At 38.0% G+C, this 22,161-nt stretch overlaps 1 protein-coding gene across 15 annotated transcripts in view; it reads left to right on the top strand.

Annotated features, from left to right (window-relative positions):
* PRRC2C (proline rich coiled-coil 2C) overlaps positions 1-22,161 on the top strand; it is a 76,330-nt gene that overhangs the window by 1,060 nt on the left and 53,109 nt on the right. For 14 of the 15 annotated variants that reach the window (XM_072867901.1, XM_072867900.1, XM_072867891.1 and 11 more), the window contains exons 2-3: positions 18,523-18,690; positions 19,947-20,124. In XM_072867901.1, the coding sequence (XP_072724002.1) occupies positions 18,576-18,690; positions 19,947-20,124 (293 nt within the window). In that variant the 5' untranslated portion in view covers positions 18,523-18,575. Of the gene's footprint in view, positions 1-10,579; positions 10,689-18,522; positions 18,691-19,946; positions 20,125-22,161 lie in introns of all 15 variants that reach the window. The other variant, XM_072867886.1, reaches the window with a different exon arrangement.

Below are 22,161 nucleotides of genomic sequence, written 5' to 3'. Positions count from 1 at the left end.
TGCAGGAGTTGAAAAATCTTGAGGCTAAAGATAGTCCAGATAGTTTCCAGTTCAGGCCCTCTTTATGGGGAAGGGGAGCATGTATGAGAGCATGATGCTGGGCATTGAATGGAACATCTTTCTGTTTCTTTCCTTTTTGTGTTTCACACATGTCTTTTGTAAGCTTGTTCCTTTGTGAAAGGTCTTGAACTCTGTATCATTGAGGAAGGACCGTTTTTCCTTGCTTCTCTTTGATTTCTGGGGTCAGATGGGTATGTTAGTAGAAATGAGCATTATTTCCAAGGAACAGGAGTCTAATTTTTAATAGCTTTGTTTCTTCTGCAGTGAGGCGTCAGGCCTACCGGTTGTCTAGTCTTAAGAGCTCTGCTCAGACAAGAAACTGCTTTTGAAGGGGGGAGGAAACAGGACATGATCTCATTTGTCCATCAGTGAGAAACAAAAGGATTACCGTTTAATACTGACTGCCAGGAGCTGAAAGGCTGTCAATTTTCTTTGAATTACATAGTCTAGAGAATTTTTCTTCAAAGTTAATTTTGGGGTGTTTTAGTGCAGCTCTGCTACAGTCTCCTTAGGACTAAGGAATCTCAAAGTTTTGGGAGTTATTTGAATTTGGTGAATGTTCAATGAAAAGGCAATTTGCCCCTCAGAATATTGTGCTCAGTGAGTGAGGAGTATGACCACTGTGGTGGAGGTGTGTGCTTAAGAGGTGGCTGTTTAAACCGAAATGAGAACTGGTATAGGCCAATGCTTGTGTGTGGAGACTAGGATTATGGCCTCTGTGTGTGTGTCTGTCTCCTAGAACTCTGCCTTAGTGTATATGTGTTTATTGCATAAAGTGTATTGCTTTGGAAAATAATAGCTTGTAAAATATGTATAAATCAATACACAGTCTTTTCTGTGAATTTTGCTAATAGAAATATTCTGTCTCTTTGCATTTTAGTAGCAATTTATAATTTATTTACTCTCATTTAGACTTCATAACAGGAACCCTAGCTTTTTGTAGAGCAACCTGTAAAAGTAGTTACATCAGTTTACAGCTTTAACTTGGTTGCTGGAGTCCTTGTTCAATGGTACGGATTTATGATACGCATCTTCTGTAGGTCCTGTTTCCCCACATCCTGAATTCTACTAGGGAAAGTGAAACGGGCCACAAAGGGCAAGGAAAAGATGATACAGTTCAGAAGAGAGCTCTTATGTAGGTTTTATCCTGTCTGAATGAATGCTGTATGTCAATAAAGAGAAGGAATGTAAGTCAAAGCAGTGGGTATGTTGTATGGGGTTGACTTCAGCCAGGTGTCCTAGGTTACTGAAAGTGCAAGCCCTTTATTCCAGAATATTTTCCAGGCTAACAAACGGGAGTGATATGAAAGTGGAGAGAGGGTGGAAAATGTAGTCTAAATACTGTATAAGGGTGGTGTGGATAAGAGGCTTAGATGTGGAGATAGAAAGAAAAAGGTAGCTCTTGCAGAAGGATTAAACCCTTTCATAGTGTGCTCTTGCAGAGGAATAAACCCTTGCATAGTATATTGGAGATGTGAGTGAAGAAAAAATATTCCTCTTTGATCCTTCTGTTGAAGGAAGAGTGGGACATCTTCAGAGACTGTATACAGTAATGGAGGGTTTGGCGGGGGGAACCTCCGCCCTGAAAATGCACCACCTTTCCACTAGTTGGGGATGGATGTTGGGCTTGTAATGACGGGACTGCCAGTGGTGTTTTACTGGTAGAACCAGTTGTTCATCTTCTGTAGCAAATTTTTTCTTTGCTCAGCTTCATGCCTTCATTTTTTGGGGGGTCTGGGTTTCACAAACCCCCCTGGAAATTTCTCATAGGTGAAAGTAGGTGTAAAAATAAAAGCTGAGGTTTGTGTGAGGAGGTGGGAGGAAATAATACTCTGTGTGTGTTGATGAAACTAAAACGGAGTGGACAGAAATCTTAAAAAATGCATAAAGAGCACTGGAAGATGAAGTCCTAATAAAAATCAGATGAAGACAGCTTTTATGTCTGTGAAGAACAGGCTAACAGAAATAGCCTGTTTTTATTACAAATACCTCAGCCATTACATAACATTCTAACTAAATGCTAACGAACTAGTCTGTTACAGATTGCAAACATGTATTAAAGGGAGAAGCTGTGTATCGTTCACATTGTTCATGTTTTTATATATCTGACACCGTCTTGATTAACGGTAAAATTGTAGCGCAGAATCAACTTTATATATCTTCAATCCGAAGTATGATGGTGATAAATTTAAACTGATACGTATTTGAAAATAACACGGGCTACACTTTCAGGGGCTTACAACATCAGAGACAGGAATTACTGCACTTTATATTCGGGTACATCAAATGCAGAAGTAGTGCCTGAAGAATTGTGGCATCACCTGGTGCTGGGTGACTGAGAGAAGAGGGGTCTATTAAATATCTCTCTAAATCAATGTACAGCTGATTCCTAAGTGAAATGGCAGTTTTATTCAGTTTTTAGTTAGTTGGGATATAAGATGTAGCTCATCATGCTTGGAGGTACCAAATGGTTTTTCATAGTAAAACCAGCAATGGCTAGGTTGCCCATTTTTTGCTGCACTGCTTGCTTAAGCTAGCAAATCAAACTTTCTCTGCTTAGAAAAGCAAACCTTTTCAGTCTGTCCTAATTAAATCATGCAAACAGCTACAGCTTGTTTTAAAATTTATATTTTGTAAGTGTGTGACGTTAATATTCCTATATTTTCGTGTTTGTGAATTTTAACTTAGACTTTAAAATTATGACTTGTAGACTTAAATTGTATTTGTAGGAGTAATAGTTTACGTTATTCTTGGCAAAAGAAATGTTATTTAACTGATTTGAATCTGCAACTAAGGTGGAAGTGCAGGAACATCTTCATTTTGTTTGAGAAGCCAATGCTTTTCTCCCAATTTAAGACTTCATATACTTAATATATGGACTTAATATATTTGTTCTATTTCAAAGTAACCATATATTCCACTGAAGGATCTCACTGTCTTTTAGATCAATGGATTGATGCTTTTATTTTGCAAAAATAAATTATTGTATTTACAGGTTTTGTTTTATAATAGTGTTTAGGACAGTCTGTGCTTCCTGTACAAGTGTGCTTAGGTGCACAACACAAGTGTTCTAGTAAGGAGGAACAATAACATTTTCTCTTGCCAATGTGTATAAATAGTCTGTATGAAAGGATGCGTTCTAGTAAGAAAAACGTGCCTTTGGCTTGTGATATAGCTACTTGGTTAATTGCTGGAGTCACCTTGGTTAGGAGATGTTTTTCATGCCACAGACCAAGCTATCAGCATGGACAGAGCTTTGTAGTATGCACTTAGCTTTGGATAAAGAAGTGTTTCTTGATAAGTATTTTGATAATATATTGAGTCTTCTTAATTATTTACCTACTGTATCTTGAAAGCAGAGTATCAAGGGACACATGGTATTTTTGTTTTTCTAAGCAGAATAAACAGAACCAAGAGCAACTGAAGATGTTAAACTTCATCTGTAGCCATTTGGCAGATGCGAGTTAACTTCCATGGAAAATGCGTTCTGTAATGCTGAAAGGCAGATACATAAAGCTGGGTATGCTGATAAGGCTTTTTTAATTTAGCTTCTCATCTTTTTTTTCTTTAACAAAACACGAATGAATCTAGTCTAAAGCAGAGGGCTGAAGTTGACCCTTACTGTAATTAACCAGTGTTGTCCAGAACTGTTGTCTGTGTGGTTTTTGCAGCTGCATCTCTTACATGCTGAGCATTCTTTCAGTGAAGAAGGAGATCGTCTCTGCTCTGGGAAACTAGCAAATCATAGGGAAAAAAAGAGATCCAGAGGATAACAGGCAGCAGGTAGAAGAGACTCTGAGCAGCCATCAGCTCTCTCCAAGCTGGACCAGATCAAAGAGCAAGTTCTGCCACCTTTGTATGCGCAGGAGTGAAGGTTTTTTTATTGATGCTGTCAATGGTGTATTATAAGCTGGCACATTTGGCAACGCTGGCTCTTGCTATCACAGTGGTTGTATCTTTGATAGCCTTAAAAGCAAATATGCTGTAACATCTCTTAACACAGAGGAGAAATTATGATTATTTTTGATGTACATGAATCAGGTTAGGAATATGGTAGGAGTTACAGGCAACGCAGAATTTGGGTATTGAGCAAGGTGGGAAGTTTTGAAGGTGGTGACAAGTAGCTTTAAGTTATTACATAACTGATTAGAGTAACTTTTTGAACAGTTTTTTTATTGTTCTAAGGTTGTACGGAACTCTGTATAAAATTGTTTATTCTGTAGATTCCTACTGTTGATGACTCTGCTTCCATCTTTGGGTTGGACCCTTCTATAACAAAAGTATCTTGAGAAGGTGGACAGGAAAAAGTTGGAAAAAATAGCTAGAGAAGAGGGAATTCATTTTGGCACATCTGTTCTAAAGAGGAATGAAAATCCTTAAGGATGTAGCCCTAGAGTGGTTCTTGTGCACTTCCAAAGTGTTCTGAAAGAGCTCATGAACAGAAGAGCTTGCCTGAACATTATTTCACAGCAACATCTAACTGATTTCTGAAGTCAAAAACCTTAGATGTAACTATTTATGTTATTTAAGGACTGATCTATGAATAGGGGCTTTGGAAAAACAAGATTTGTATAAAAACTTTTACTTACTTGCAGCTGAGGTCAGGGATACTTTAAAGGTGCAGAAAGGTATGATGTGGAGAGAAATCCGCTGCTCAAAGTGAGTTGTGGTTCCTTGGGAAGAACGCTGAAACTAAGTGTTGCTTTCTCTGTCAGGAAATGTTAATTATTACAGTGGGACTTGGAAATTGTGGTAAAGGAGCAGGAAATGGAAGTCTTGAAAAAGATTATTTGAGTTATTTACAGCAAGGAATGGCTTTACATTTGTCTCTTAATCTGTCCTGCCTTCTTCACTGTCCAATTCAACATGGGGTGGGTGGGGAGGGTTGGAAGTATGCCACCAGTTTAAATGGCATTTGTTGTGGTTTAACCCCAGCCAGCAACTAAGCACTGCACAGCCACTTGCTCACTCACTTCCCCCCTGCCCCCTGATGGGATGGGGGAGAGAATCGGAAAAGTGAGAACACTTATGGGTTGAGATAAGAACAGTTTAATAATAGAAATAAAATAATAATAATAAATTGTAATGAAAAGGAAAATAACAAAGAGAGGGAAATAAAACCCAAGACAGACAAGTGATGCAACTGAACAACAGATGCTCATCACCAACTGACTGATGCCCAGCCTGTCCCCAAGCAGCGGCCCCTCTGCCAGCTTTCCCGTTTATATACTGAGCATGATGTCATATGGTATGGAATAGCCCTTTGGCCAGTTGAGGTCAGCTGTCCTGGCTGTGCCTCCTCCCAACTTCTTATGCACCTGGCAGAGCATGGGAAGCTGAAAAGTCCTTGACTAGTGTAAGCACTACTTAGCAACAACTAAAACATCAGTGTGTTATCAACGTTATTCTCATCCTAAATCCAAAACATGGCACTATACCAGCTACTAGGAAGAAAATTAACTCTATCCCAGCTGAAACCAGGACAGCATTGTTTCAGAGTTTGTAATAAAGTGCAAGGGCTTTTGCATTATTGAAACAAAAGGGAAAAATGGAACAGTGGAGAGTTGGGTAATTTTAAATGCCTGCAACTTCTGCTACTCATCTGTCAGGAATCTGGTCTATTTTCATGTACCTATTGATTATCTTTCATCAGCTTCCTAAAAGGAAGTGTTTTGCACCAAACACTGTGACCGACTTGAGGAGTCAACTCTTGTTCAGCTCAGCTGTTGTTTCTGGTAACTTACCCCAGACAGCTGCCTGCAGAGGAACAGACCCTGAGCACTTGTTCAGCCTGCATCTGGAATCAGATCTGAAGTGCAGCCAGAAGGGAACTGTAGCTCGCTGGTACTCTGTATGTTTAGAAATAAAAGAAGATCCAGTAACATGTGGAGACTTCTTGCCATACCTTTTTTGCTGTAGAGTGCAAGCAGTTCTGTTTCCTTTATGCTTGCAAATAGATCCTCAAACCCACATTCGTCGCCAGTTCTGATTATTCTTTCTGTGCAATTAAATCTCAATGTCGCAAGCGCAGAGAAGTGCCGACCATTTGAATATTTTCAGCACGCACATTTGAACAGATATAGGAACATCCATATGTCATCAGTTGTGTAGCTTCTTTTGCAGCCCCACCGGACTTCCCTTTTGCTCCCCTGTTCTCAGCCTGACAGGGCAACCGCTACTCAGGATGCCACTGAGGAGGAGACTCCCCATGTTGCTTTCAGTGTGTGTGGACAATGGGTATGCTAGTATTTCTGCCTTTACAAGCTTCTGCTGGATGGTGTGATGCAGTTGAGCAAGAAACAAAGTGGTACTGGTGACAGTGTGCTATGTGTGTTTGTAATTTTTTTTAAGGGACTGTTTGAGATCTTAAACATTAACAGATGCCTTCACAGAGAGTGGCTGTGGTCAGGATAAGCTGACCTAAATTAGTTTGTAAGAAGCCTACTGAATAGTTGTAACTTTTTCAGTTAAAAAAGAATTCTGATAGGTAAGACAGGTCACATTAGTTTTCTGTATTCAGAGAAGTGTGCTGCCTACCAACCTACTATTTGAATACTGTACTTTGATAGCAGGAACATGGCTTGTTTCTGCAAGAATTTGCCTTAATTTATTCCCTTATCTTTTTCTCAAATAGGCAGTGATTCGGTTTTGGGAGCTTTGAAGTTTTCTTATTCTTCTAAATAATGGAAATTTCTTTAATAAATGTTTTTGCAAATCTTTAAAATAAAAATCTCATTTAGCATCTGCAAGTTGAAAAGCTAATTGGGTGAAAGTGCTTACATTGTTCTGTTCCCAGAAGTAATGAGAACACATCTCATTATGATGCTCTTTTTAATTGTATAGAAACTGTTCTTATATTTTTTCTGGTCCTGGCCTCCTTCCAGCACTTCAAAACTCCTGCCACAATTAAAAATTTACAGCTTTAAAAAGTTTGTTAACCAACTGCATGAAACTAGAAAAATCAAAAATCTGTCTTGCAAAAAAAATTGCTCTAAAGCTTAGTGACAAAGAAATAAAGACTTGTAAAGAAATTGTCAGGCTAAGAAGGAAATAGTCTGCCTTAAAAATGAGTTGCTAAGAAGGAAATAGTCTGCCTTAAAAATGAGTTGCAAAGAAGTTTTGGGTCTTACATTTTCAGAAACTAATACATTTTTAGTTGAAACGTATTCGGTAATCTTGCAGAACGTCTAAATTATTCTAATTTATGTTTGAGGATTATCAGAACATAGCAAGAATAGCTGTGTTGTGTTGGTGCATTAGCTTTATGGTGTGCTAGTTCTGACTTACGTGTGGCACGCACTGTCAGTCTCTTTACTGGAATATCTTGAAAAATCCTTTCTGGCAAAGAAACTGTTTAAATGTACTTTAACTTGAAAATGGGCTGGTACTTGAAGGAATGCTTCTAATACAGTACAGTTAGTAGTAGTTACTAATCTTTGCCATTTTTACTTGAGCTGTGGTGGTATTAAGTTTTTCCCATTAGTCTGGTTTATGTAGAACAAATGAGTAAAGGAGCTAGATGCTTGTAATACTAATGAAGGCTGTAGTATATTTCATGTGGTCACTATACCCCACTGCTGAAATTTTAGTCTAGTAACTGTGTTGTTCTCATATAATATAGATTGTAGTCTTTTCAGGCTCTGGAAACTTTTTGTTCATGTAGCAGTGAGAAACAAGATGCGGTTTACATTGCTGCTTTGTTGTGCCTCAACCTAAACAAGGAATTGCTCTGAAAAGAATTGAAAGCTCATTCCACTATCCTGTTGGTCATTACTATTTGAGTTTGCCAGCAGACATACAGAGAACTATTTCTTTAAGCGTGAGTCCATGTTTACTTCAGTCATCAGTGGTAAGCTATCTGGGACAAATGCAGCCTTCCAAAACCGTGAATGTAAGGACAGAAGCGAGATATGCTGGATCAATGTTGAGGTTGATGTGTTTATACCAAGATCATTCTGGTCCATTCCAGTAGGGTTATATGCTGAACCCAATGTGCATTTGGTCTGGTGGCATATACAGGGTTTCTCACAATTTTATGGTGCCTGTGACACATGCAACTATGGTGTACAACTTCAACCTTTAGGTCCATTCTCTTTATTATTTGGTTGTATGCAAATTCCATCAGTATATTACTCTAAAGATCTATCCCTCATATTGCAAAGAAGTTTGAAAAAATGACCAAAGTAAATTTTCTAAACTCAGAAGCCAAATTAAAATCACTTCTGTCTAGATCTTCTAAGCCAGTCATCCTTTTTTTTGGTTACACAGAAGATTAGAGACTTAAGGCTGAGTGTGGTCATTGAGTATTTCACTTAAACGTACTTGAAGTCTAGAGTAAGTATGGGAGAGGATTTCTGTAGGAGTATTGTGTGCCTAAAGGTCCTGCTGCTGGAGATAGCAGATGTTGGATTTTCAGTTCAGAATTGTGATGTAAATATTCTAAGCAGAATGGGTTTCAGGGAGCTTGTGTATTTAATTTAGTACAAGTTGTATAGTTACTCTTGAATTTACTCTACTTCAGGTGTTCAGGGGGAGAGTATGTGTGGCTTTGCATGAGTGGTGGAACAGGGAGGTGCAGTGGTAAGTCTAATGATGTTCAGGACTAAGAAGTTGTAGGCAATAGAGGCTTTTTTGTTAAAACTCTCTGGTGATACTTGTACCCCTTTTCATTATCTAACTTCCGGTAATTCAAAGAATTACAAAATTACAAAAGAATTACTACTGCTGTTTTCTTCTGAAATTCTGGAAATAGTGTTTAATGTGACAAGCAAGAGGGGGGGGCTTTGGAGCTTTAAGTTTATCATCTGTATTTAGATTGAAGACACAAAATACATGGAAGGGAGTTTCTTAATTTGACCTTGTTTGATACTTGACTTTGATACTTGATACTTTTAAAAATTTATTTCTATTTTAATTGTAAAATTATCTTTAAAATACAAATCTATTATTCTCCCTTTAGTGAGGATGTAAATCTACTAGAAAACTGACTAGAAAGAGTGAAAACTTTAATGTAAAGACGTCGGAGCAGTAGCCTAAGGAAATGTTTTTTCCTGCTGGGAAGAAGGGCAGGGGTTGGTTGTTAGTTGGTCCTGAACTCCCTTTAAGTCACCTGTTCATCTGCTGCTGGTTAGTAGGTGTCTGCACTCCAGACTTCATTCACTGTCTGTTGCTTGGGAGTAGCAGCTGTTGCTTTCTTAGGTTTTCTTTTCTGTGGTGCTGCCTCCTTACAAACTTGGTTTGTTGTCTGGGAAGCCCCAATGAGTCTATTTGTGGCTTAGTAGCTACAAAGTAAAAGTTAAATATGTTGCTGGCTCTTAGTGAGCTTCGGAATCCTAACAGTGAAACTACGCATAAGAAGTTACTAGCCACGCTGCTAATTTGAGTCACAGGGTGGGAACTTCATCTCAAATCATACCCTGAAGGAACTTAATTCCCATTGACTGTGGCAGGAGATAGATGCCTAAATAGATCAGAAGCATTGTGGCTTTAGTCTAAAATTTAAACTGAAATTTAATTTCAGTTCATCAGCCTCTTCCAGTGAGAGAGGTGGTGCCAGTGCTTTGTCCTTCTAGCTTTTTTCCTTGGAAAAGAGACTTTTTTTTCTTTCTCTCCATTTGAATCACTTCTTTACTATCTTCATTCTGTTTGATGTGTAACAATTTAAAGACCTGAATTGGATGTTATCACAGCCAAAAGAATTCTGTGCAGGAGAGAACCTTGCTTTTAGTTTCGAGATAATTTGTTTTACTTCAGTATGTGGCTATCTCATTACAAAGATGACAAGAAAGTGTTTTAAAAAAAAAAAAAGCTAGGTAGTCATTGTTTAGTTGTCTTTTAGTACCTGTCAACCTTTAAAACCTGCTGTCTTTGTACATCTCAAACATGGCTTTTTGTTCTTTGATAATTTGTAACATGCCTTCTGTAGCCAGTCTTCTACAATTTATTTTAAATGTTTCATTGATAGCACTTCATACATTTTAGATTTTAATCTCCTCTAGTGATAAAACTGAGTTTATGTCTCAAATGTGGAAGACTCTACAGCCAGAAGAGTACCTAAAACTGTAATTATAAAGCTAAAGTAGACAGAGGTATTACATCTTCTGCATGTACAATAGTTGAGAACTGAATAAAATTTTTAGGGAGGTGCTTACTAATTTCAGCATCTTATGTTCAGCATACAACATAAGAATAGCTGTACTTATGTTTGAGTGCCTCTTTACATTATCTCCTTCCTTCCTTGTGAAAGGCAAAAGTAAGTTTAAGAGCTGTGTTGACAAACAGCTGCTTTTATCCAGTAGAAAGTGGGAGAGCAAAACTGGGCCACTGGTGTAAAACATGGAAGAAAGTGACATACATAACATTGAAAGCATTGAATCCCTGGGTAACAATATTGCCTTAGATAATCTTAGGTAGTATTTGTGAAAATATTGAACAGCTTTATTTGATGCTCTGAATATAAACATGCAAAAAAAATTATCCTCAAACTAAATGAAATGAAAACTGTCCTTTCTTTTCCCAGAGTTCTTTACTAGCTGTACTGGCATCATTCTGACTGTGAGGGGAGGGGACCATAACCTTTCTGTTACCTGAGGTCACTTCAGAAGGAGAAGATTTCATAAACAGTACAGGTATCAGAAATTATCTTAGCTAAAAGAAAGAAGCTGTGTGACACATGAAAATATCTAGTGTGTTTTTGACAGTTGTATTGCCAGTGTGAGTTTATCCTGTCTGTGGCTTTTTGATCCCTTGTTATATGGGCACATTTAAAAAGACATGCTGATCATGATTGATCCTATGGATCAAGCTTCTTTTGGTAGGGCTGTTCCACAGGAATATGATTTCTGTGCATGCTAAGTGAAATATTCAGGCACATGTAGTTAAATATATATTCAAATCTGTGGATAGAGACAAATTTGAGGTTTGCATGGTTGCTGTCCTTTTATCTGTGGTTTTTTACTCCAGCCAGCTGCTCTTAACTAATTTTTCCTTTTGTTCTCGAGAATCCACTGGGAAAAAAATGCATAGAACTGACAGATCATTTTAGTCTGTGCTAATATTTTTCTGCTGCAGGATGTGTTCTAAAAGTTTGTTTAAAAAAGTGTTTGTCACTGCTATTAGTGCCATGTTAGACTTGAGAGACTCCTAATAAAAGTTCCCTGAGATGTTGTGGTTTGTTGCTGGTTGTCCTGTTGGAAGGTCATATTCTAGGCAACCAGTATTTCTCACAGAAGACAACTCAGCAAGCTGCCTTCCAGTGTTTCTAAGGCAGCAAAAGATTTGCTTGCTGTATAGATTACTAGTTTAAACTAACATATGCTTTGTGGTAAAGTTAGTTTCTCTGTAGACTTTTCGTGGGTGGCTAATTTTGGTGGTTTTTAATTGCTTAGCTTAGTAGCTCTATTTAGACTGTTAGGTGTCTCTTAGAACTGATGCAGACATATTCGTAGATGCTCATTTCTGGCATCCACAGACTGCATTTTTATAAGATGAATCTGTGGGATAATGTCCTAAAATGGCTTTCTTCTGTCATGATTGTTTTCCACCTGACATATCTAGTTTTGGTCACGTTTTGGAAAGACTTTCTTAGGCTTTAAAGGGGAGTAATTTGAAGAATGATAGAGCTAGCAAAGGCTGCTTTGCTATAGCTTTGTCTCGTGACAGGGTGCTTTGGTTCTAAGGGGCAAAACTCACTTTGATTTTCTGTTTGGTGGCCATTAACAATAGTTCTCTATAGGTTGTCTAGTGCCTCAGGGATCGGCCTTGCTACAGTTTTTCCTCTGAGGTGATGGGTGCAGAAGAGATGGTGATTAAAAGGGTTTTCTTTTCCTACCTGGCCACCTACCTTCACAGAATTGATAGAATCAATGCAATCTTTGCATTGTGTACCCTCTTTCAAGCTCTGTTGAAAACTGGTGAGCCCAAAATCTAGAGATGGGGAAGAAAAATGGAGATGGAAACATGCATTAGCCTGGCTTTCTAAGGAAATAAAACTTAGTATAGATCTCGTTCAAGAATGAGTTGTAGTGAGATCTACCCAGAACTCTTTGAAGATTTGGAGAGCTTCTGTTCTTGTAGGTCATAGAGCCATGTCTGAGGTACATGAAATAGAAGCTCAAAAGTCCCCAAAATCTTTACTGCAATTTTCAGCCTGCTTAGCAGCAACCTACTTGACATTGAACCCTGCTGCAAATTGCTGGGGGGGGGGATCTGACCTTAGAGGCTTTTTTATTAGATACTTTGATTTGACAGAGACATTTGCTACTTAAGTGTTACTGGAAGTTTTTGAAGCTTGTTTTCGTGTTGTATTAAGCTGACTAGTGCTGAAGCTATTAAGAATTCTTAATAGTGGGATAAATGGCCAAAACTTTTTTTTAATCGAAATTGGGCCTGAAAACCTCAGTCCCAGAATGACACTTTGGGCACTAGAAAGTTGTAGATATAAGGTCATCAATAATAGATTGATAGTTAGTGTGTATTGTTTATAAACATCCATGCCAGAGAAGTGAAGTCAGTATGTTTTATTCCATTTGTTATTTGTGTGCAACCTTCTCTGTGCAAAACCATGTATTCGATAATTACACAATATTTTTGAGTGTTCATTTGAAATAACAGGGTTCCTTGATAATGGGTTACAAATAAAGTGTGAAGAAGGCTTTTCTGTGTTCCAAGTATGTTGAATCCAGTATCTTATGTTTCTCTGTTTTAAATTGGCTTTATATTTCTGTAAATGATCTAAATTAGTGTCTTTTCTGAAGATCACATGGTTGTTTTTCAGAATTTAATATCTAGCTGCAGATTATGCTTAGGTTTTACAGTTAGGAGGCAACTTCTTCAGTGAAGTGCTAAAATCTAAATATGCCATACTTACAGTTGAAATGAAACCTTTCCTTTCTGGCTGAAATTTTTAATGCCATGTTATTTATCTGGGGTTTTGAGCTCAATGGTCTTTTGAAATTAATAACACTGAATTTGGGAACATCTGCCTCTAACATCAGTTGAGCATGTGGCAGAAAAGCTTCATTTTTTTCATTTGTATTATTTAGTTCTAGAACTTACCAGAACCACATTCTTCAGTGTGCCAGAAACAAAGCTATTCTAAGAACAGTGGAGTTATGGCTGGATACAAATGACAAATTTGTATATGATGTTTTTTGCCCCTTAACCACTTTCCTTAGTGTGCTTAAAATAGCGTATGAAAAGCCTTTCTGGATTTGTTTCTTGTTTTCTGTTTTGAGACAGGTGCTAATGTGTCCCAGTTATGAATAAACTTTCATGTAGTGTTTTTTATGATGTTTCCCACTTCACAGATGGGCATTTGAGGCACGGAGAGTTGAAGGTTCTAGGAAATCTTCAGCAGGTTTGAGTCTTGAATGGTGTGCTTTGCCTTAAGTCATTCCAGCTCATCCTTCTCCAAATTTAGCCAAAATTTAGCCACTCCCTTGGAGTGGAGGTGGCAGGGACTAGATATCCTAGCTGTGTTGAATAGGGAATGTGGGAATTATTCTAGTATTTACTTAATGTTTCTAAGACTCCAAAAGCCTGGGAAGCTAACGTACAGGTTACCTGTCCTAACTGATTGTGTGTTTGTAGGCTAAATAGGTGCGGGGTGTGGGATTGAAGAAGATAGGACTGCATAAAAGATAACTGTAATATTGCTGAAGAATTCTCTTGACAGGTTACGCTTGTGTAAAAAATAAAGACCTCTTTTGTCTAGAGGTTTAAAAAATACAGCATATAAAATACAGATCTAGAGAGTTTGTCATGCAGTTGTCTGTGCTTACATCAGCTAGGATGGGATGTCTGAAAAATACAGGGAATAGTAATCTTTCTCCCAAATGTGAGGAATGGTGTATGCTGTGCCTCAAACATATACAAAAACATACTGATTGGAAGACTATAACATGGACTACACAGTTATTTCCCATGGCAATAGTAATAGTTGATCTGCCCCCGCCAAAAATGGTGGATAAAGAAGCTAACTTTCTACCTGAACCTTTACACAACTCTCTTCCCCTTTCCATGCCTGTCTGTACTTCTTCACCAAGACAACAAAATACCATAGCTTACACAGAATACTGTTCTGTTCTCACATGTATGTAAAACTGTTTTTTCATATGTATAGTAAAACTACAAAATACTGAAATGGACATGGTGGGAGAGAAGGAAGGAAACCAGACAAGAATTGCTGAGTTAAGCTGTTAGATGTTTTAAACTTCTTACCACTCCAGTCCTCAAAAGTGACCTCAAAATATGTAATGCTTTCTTCCTTATTTAATCACATAAGAACTTTTTTCCGAAGTGGAGGTAAGATCTTTTCTAGTCTGCAGTTGGTCCTAATGGAATACTATGCAAAGTTTACAGACAGACGAACTAGTATCATTAAATTCTAAACAGGTCATTTTGGCAAATTCTGAAATGATCAGGAGAGCTAGGAACTTAGTGGAAAAGGTCTGTGTGGTATGTATAGGTTTTTGTTTGCTGGGTTTTTATTATTATTTTAAAAACATGATTCCACAGTCTGGAATATACTGCATGCTGCTTGCTCTTCTACTAACTATAAATATCTAAGAGGGCACAAGTAAATATTCCTTAACAGAGACCAGGGTATCTAGAATTTGTGGCAGCTACTTACTGTGCTAATTTCTGTATACATGCTTCTGAGTTCATTGCAGGATCTAAATAAGCCAACCAGTTGCAGTCTGAAAAAATAGTCAGGTACAGAAATTACAGTAATAATTTTAACCTTAAAATCTTAAGGCCACAGTGAAGGTCAGTTAACTTATTTGTTAACATTACAGAGTGGCTGAAAGGTAATCTTTGCTCCAGAATTTTGGGAGCATTGTGCCTTCTGTAACTATGCATAATAGTAATTGTAGTCATTCAAAATGAACCGCTGACTTGCTTAAATTTCTTAATAGTGCAGTGAACCCTCCCAGCTGCCGTTATTGCTTGTCCTGTTGCCTGTCCTTCTGTTCACTATGATGGTAGTTACTTAATTTTGGTATGTAGTTCTGCATCTTTTATATGTTGCTGCTGTTCAGAGGTATACAGCTGTCCCGTATGACAGTGTGTCTAAACCTAGTGGACAGCAGCACTTTGCTTTTAAGGATTTGACTAATAGAGTTCAGACTAGCAGCTACCTTACTGATAATAACAAAAGATAGAAATATTAGGGCAAACTGGGAATCACTTTGTGAGTCTGGTACTTGCCAACCTATTGTATGCACGAATTAAACATGTCCGGTGTTAAAATACCTTGTAGGTGGTGCTACAGAGGGAATGATTCCAATGCTCTGGTATAGGAATGTAGCACATACAACTGAAGTTTGAGTGAAAAGGCAAATGTCTTGGAGCTGGATACATTTCATATGGCTCGAAACCATGCAGTTATCTCTTTATAACTGTTGTTAGATGGCACTGGGTGCTTGTTTAATGTGTGACCTGGCATGTATGTTTGTAGAGGACCACATGGGCTCTTCAGAGAGAGGATTTGTCATCCCTGGCTTGAGTACCTGGTCTAATGTCTACTTTTGCAAGTATATGTTCTTTGGCAACCAGTATCAGGTTTAGACTTAGTTAAATATGATTATATTGACTGGCCTAATTTAAAAGAGCACCGTTTGCAGTGCTTGATTTATTTTCTGCAAGTCGGATTACTGAGGAATGTGCAATTTTAATCAATTTAAAATATTCTGTTTCTCTTTCTTTGTAGTGTAACTTTGGAAAAACTTGTCAAACAGTATGAATTTTAATACTATAAAGGGCGTAGAGCTCAGCTGTAGTGAGCAGACCAATTTTTGTAAATTTGACAGAAAAAAAGCATTATTGGGGAACATGATCACTGCCTCCTGTTCTTTAAGCTATCAATTGTTCTAGAAAGAACAATTGTTACTATTAAGATTTGTCCTGGTATGAATTGTGTCTTGCTCTGTAAAGAGGAGAATTATGATTAAGATTTTCCACGTTTGATCTCTACCAGAGGTATAGGCTTTGGAAAGTATGACAAAAACTCAACACTATCTTAAACCGTCCTCAAACTGCTTTCTGCTCTGCCTGCATCTGTTAGGGCTTCGCTGCTTTTGTGAATCGGGGAGGCGCAAGAAATGACCTGAGTTGTCATCTTTTTGTTTGTTTTGTTTGCCAACTTCTAGATTATTCACCATTGTGAAGCTGCTTCTTGTTTACAACATCTGGGGCTGGGATGAGTCTTGGGCTGAAAATGAAAACTGTGTATGAGTTGTTCTCACTTGAAAGAGTGTGTGAGCATAGCTAAGTATCAAGTAATTATAGTATATTACTTGATATGGTTGTATGCACACCTGAAAGCTTGTTTGCCACCCATGTGCTCCTGGTAATTATCTGCCCAATACATTCTCTGTTTGGTGCTCCAGGATAATTGTGGTGGACTCCTTGTCATAAATACAAGTCTGGGAGCAGCGAGTAACAGGAGAATTGAAGGGAAAGAATCTGACAGGTTCTTTGATGGACGTTTTACTGAAGAGCTTATGATAATCTGAGTTTCCTCATAGAAGAAGAGACTAATGCAGGGCCTAATGTCTGATTTAGACTCCAGCTTGATAAACTAGTCTGCCTGGATTCAGGTCTCCAGACTAGCTGAAAGCAGTTGCGTGCCCATGAATAATAATAATGGGCAAAGCTTGACATGTTGTTGAATTGCACATAAGTATTGGGGCAGCTGTGAACAGTGAATGGTTGCTTGAAATCTGCTTGACTGATAGCTCCAAAGATAAGCTCATCTAAATTCATGTATCAGGCTGGTTTCTTTTCTTCCCTGTGCCTGTAATGTTTGAGTAGTGAGCTGTGGCTTCCAGTGAAACCTTGCAGCCTCAATATGTAGTTTTTTGGATAGATAAGGGATAGCCTAACAGCCCTATCTGAGGCTTGTGTTCTGGTTACATGGTCTGCCTGGAGGGCTGGGTTCACCCTGCTTCCATCCTGTATTTCGTGTTTTTGGATGACATGAGGAATGGCTGTTCCTGTAACACATGCTGTTGAAATAGCCAACTGCTGACCAATCTGGCAAAAAAATCTGGGAGTTGCTTTCTCCTTGTGAAAGGGGAGGATGTATTTCTTAGCCATGTATGTGGCCCTCTATGAAGCTGAAGACTGTTCCCTTTGCAATAGTCTGCCTGGATTGTAATAGAATAGCATCTGGCCCAAATTTTGCTGAAGCTGGATGGTCCCAAGGTTATTTTCCCTCTTCATTTCTTAATCTTTTCAATCATGGCTTGTAAATTGAGGTAGAAGGCAGAGGAGGGTGGGAATATTATCATTCCTATATAAATGAAACTTCCCTCGTCTTTTGACATGGGTTCATGTCTGTCATGACCAAATAAGTGATTTATTCTTTAGACTGCTTGTCCATGCAGACTCTGCTTAATACATGAGTGCCTTGCATGTGGATCAAGTTCCTTTTGAAGATCTTCTGAGGCTCTGAGTTTGACCAGGGTGTGTGTTTGATCGCCAAAGGGTTTGAGTAGGATGTCTTGCTTCTTGCTGTCTGCTTTTAGAATGAAACACAAGAGTATTTGAGCATACATAACTATTCTGGAATTCATATGGAAATACATAAAAAATTGTTATTGTAAGGAGGGTAGCAGGGTTTTTGAGTGTTGTTAAGATAAATCAACTATATAATAATGTTCTGTTTAAGTGAGTGTTCACTTGTGTTCTTGCTTGATCATAAGCAGCAACTCTGGCAAGTTCTTTCTAAGAACTTCTAGTGAAGTATCAGTGATAATTACTGGGTTCTTTTTCTCAAGGCCTGCTATTCTGGGGGAAGGAGGGAAGAGAGAGAGGACCTGCTCTAACAGCCCTGTAATTTACTGCTGCAAGAAGAATAGTGTAACTCTTGGTTTAAGGAATTCTCACCCTCCCTGTCTGAACATACTGTGTTCCTAGTTTTGATAAAGAAAACTTCTGACTCGGTGTATTTAATTTCTCTAGCTACTGAGTTAATGATGATTTTAATTGGGGGGGAAAAAAAACCCAAATTCCAGAAATACTGTACCACAGTTAATGGTATATCAGCACTTGGCTTCAGGGGTGGGTGAAGTCTTTGAGCTTCCTCAGTGGGGAGCTAGCTGCTGGTGGAAATTTTGCATGTTTGGGTTTTTTTGGTGGGTGTTTTGTTTTTTTGGCGGGTTTTTTTGAGTTAAAATCATGGTTGATATTTACTACTTTTACAGGGTTTGATATTAATTAAATGCTAACCCTCCTGATTTTGTGACGTTCAAATTGTAGAGATGGAAATACTTTAAAATTACAACTGTTACATAAGGCTAGGGGTTTCTGGAGGTAATGTATTCTATGGCATCTCCAATATGCTTAAATGAAACAGTGCTAATGGTGTTAAATATGCTGTCCACTTTTGTCCTATGAACTCTGTATTAAGTATTGGCTTATATTCAAATTGCTTTACTTTTCTGTTTTTCTTTTCAGGCAAATTTTGAGGGGTGAGCAGGAGGTACCAGACTCGATGAGTTTCCATCGAAATGTCGGAAAAGTCAGGCCAGAGTACAAAAGCAAAGGATGGAAAAACAAAGTATGCAACACTCAGTCTGTTTAATACTTACAAGGGAAAGTCACTGGAAACTCAGAAAACCACAGGTGAGTAAACTGACTTTAGTTTTGCATTCTGTTTCATCATTACTGTAGTACTAACTAAGAGTGCAAAGTATATCAGCACTTAGTCACAGCAAGATTTTTTTAACTACTTGATACAGCAGTTAAGTGGAAGAATTCTGGAAGGCAATGTTAATTACAGTTTCTGGTTAGCGGTAAGCAAGAGTTTTGGTTCAGGGAGACAGCATTTACAGTCTAGTAGGAAGTAGAATATAGATAAATAAAAACTGTTTTATAGCTGCAGTCTCCATTTGTTATCAGCATATGACATGCCATTCCCCAGCTGTGCTTTTTACCATATTTCAGAAAAGGTTTGTGGTATGTTTGATTAACAAGAAGGTGTTTGATTAACAAGAAGGCAATGCTCACTTTCAGATCAGGTGCTTCGTCTGTTTTGCGGACAAACACTGGGTGAAACTTACATTGACATTTCAAATAAGGCCACTGTGGGTCTGCTGTTTCATGATTGATTGGATTGGAAACCAGGGGGGAATGACACTCTGAAGGCTATGAATTTTATTTGACATACTTGCCTAAATTGGGGGATGAAAGAGGGGAAGTGTGTTCCAACTTTGTTAGAGTTTGCCACAATATTATTTTTAAAGGTTGGAACTGAGATGTTTGTAATGATACAACATGCTTAGGGTAGTATCTTGTACTTGTTCACCTGAGTTGACTAGTTAGTAGGTTGAATGTCCGGTGTAGTGCATTAACTTCATATTGCCTTTTCCTACTTGTAGTCTGGAGTAAATGCAATTTGTAGGAATGTTTTTGCAAGAGCTGCATCTGCCAGCTGAAACTGGCAGTAAAAAAGACATGGGCTGGACCCATGTGGGTATTCCTGGAGTCATCAAGGTACATTAAACTCCAAAAGGAGCAAGAGAATGATACGTGACAACATGTTAAAGGATATTAAGACATCAACATCATATTTTAAATGGCTCTTCTAGCTTTCTGTCACTGAGCATTATGTATAAAGGTGGGGCCATATATCCTTTTTAATCTCTAGAATAGGCTAACCATAGTGACTCACTATTCAAAAAGTACTGAAGTTCTCCCAAGCCAAGTATTTCTAATTACCTTTTTTAAATTAAATTATGAAGAATTTTGAACTTCTAATTCTTATACTCTTAAATTTTCTGAGTTTCTTGCAAAACATTTTTATTGATTTTATGCAACTTTCCTTGAACACTACCTGCTAAACAGCGTTGTTAACTTGCACTTTCTGTTTTGGCATGCAGTTGCCACACGCCATGGATTACAGAGTCTTGGAAAAGTTGCTATTTCAAGGAGGATGCCTCCCCCAGCTAACCTCCCCAGTCTCAAAGCAGAGAACAAAGGCAATGACCCTAATGTGAACATTGTGCCTAAAGATGGCACAGGATGGGCTTCAAAACAAGAACAGCATGAAGAAGAAAAGTAAGTGACCAATGAGATCAGGGTGGTTTTGCTGTGCCATTTCTCTCAAGTTTTCCCAAAACCTAGGGGTGGGCAGGGCCTGGGAAGAAATTGGCTGCACTTGACTGTCCTCAGGGTAGCTACCAGAGAGGAAATAGCACCACTTAATTTTTGTGAGGAAGAATCTTGCTATTAGGGGGATAGTTTGAAGAAAACAAACAAATAAACAAAAAAAAAACCCCATCCCACACACTTAGGTTGAAAGCCGTATGCTTATAAATTCCATATGAGGGGATGAGTGTTGCCTTCAGCCACCTGATGTGGCTACCTTTGTGTAAGTTTTGATGGCTGCTTAAAGGAAATACTATAGCATGTTTTTGTAACATCAGTGCAATCACCTTAAAATTTTCTTGAAACTCTAGGAGGAACCCGTAGGTACACAGCAGCTAAGTTAAATAACTTGCAAGTTCGTGGGAGTATGCAAAAATTAGTTAAATTTAGTGTGATTGTGCTGATGTATGGCAGAGAAAGCTCAAAAATTCTTGGTTTGCATATGTTTGTTTGAATCTCTGCTTTATTTTCCTAATGGTTCTTAATTTTTTCACTTTTTTTTGTTAGTATGCCATAAATTCTACAGACTTACAAAAATTTTCTACCTTAAACTTTACACTATTGTTTCACACTCCCCCAATATGCGATATAAACAAAATAGAAGTGATGGTGATGTTAATGCACTGCTGTATACTGTGTATAATATAACTTCCCATGCTCAGTACAGTTTCACCTGCTAAGTTTGTTTCACACTTGAACAGGAGGTCAGCTAAAGAAAATAGCTGAAAATAAAGAAAATAAAACTTTTCAATAATCTAATTGGAAAGTATTTTAAAGCAGATTTTTTGCCATGTAAGCTCAAAATAGGATATGATTCTCACTACAAAAGTATAAGTGGGTTTTAAGTGTTTTTTCTCTGACATATAAATTGTTCTGAAAAAACACTTGAAGATAGAGGCACTGATTGTATGTTGCCAGCACTTGTGAAAACAAAAGATGATTAAAGGTTTTCTTCCCCTTCTTCCTGTCCTTTTATTTCTCCTTGTATACTTTCCTACATTTAAATGTCAATTTTTGACATCTTTCTGAAAAGCTGTTAGACTTCAGGAGTATACTGTTGAGTTTAGCTTTTTATTTTAAGCTTATGAAACTACAAATTTACAATTTTCTGCCCAGTGTTTTGTATAGTACTTAACAACATCTTCCTGTACTTTAAGGTCACTTATACTTTGTCTAGTTAAATCTGTGTTGAGCCAGATGGTTGACAAAAACACGCTTTATCTGCAGCTTTGTCTGCCTTTCCATAGCCTGCTGCATGTGTTACAAGTATACTCCAGTAGTTGATGTTGCATTTAAAAATAAATAAAGAGCTGTCCCTTATCTGCAACTGGAAGATGTTTGCCTTTGTATATTCATATGCATTATTCTGATAAAGGCCTCAAAGACCATGTACAAGTAAAACTAGTGGGGGGAAGGGATTTGTTCCCAGGAACAGGTATGTGTATGCCCAGGCCATGAGTAAATTCTCCAAAATTCAGACCATCTAATGTGTTTGCTCAAGTCTTCAGACCATTTTTGTAACTACTGCTATATTTCTCCAATATTTCAACATGGTTATAAATGCTGCAGTTTACATGTGATGTGTTTTGGTATTCCTCTTGCAAGTGTTGTGGATAAAGGTGACACCTTGATATCAGCTTACTTTATTTTATTCTTTTTCTCTTGTATCACTGCATTGGAGTTCACATGAGTGAGTTGTTGCTTGTGATTATGAAAATTTTTTTCTGTGGCTTTCCCAAGTTGTCACTCTTTCTTTGGGTATTGCCTCAGTCCCTTTTTCCTGGATAGTGCAGCCTGTTGTGTACTGATTTGATTAATTCAGCTAGCACCAAGCTGAGTTCTTGCCCTTATCAAATGGCACACCTATAGGACAGTGTTTGAATAACTCAAATTCCAAATGGGCTTGGCTTTGAAACAGTAGAACTGCAGGAAGTAAACCCTTAACTG

The sequence above is a fragment of the Ciconia boyciana genome, chromosome 7, assembly GCF_034638445.1.
Source record: "Ciconia boyciana chromosome 7, ASM3463844v1, whole genome shotgun sequence".
Taxonomy (NCBI): Eukaryota; Metazoa; Chordata; class Aves; order Ciconiiformes; family Ciconiidae; genus Ciconia; species Ciconia boyciana.
The sequence above is the reverse complement of the archived record's forward strand: the minus strand, read 5'-3'. Positions and strand labels throughout refer to the sequence as shown.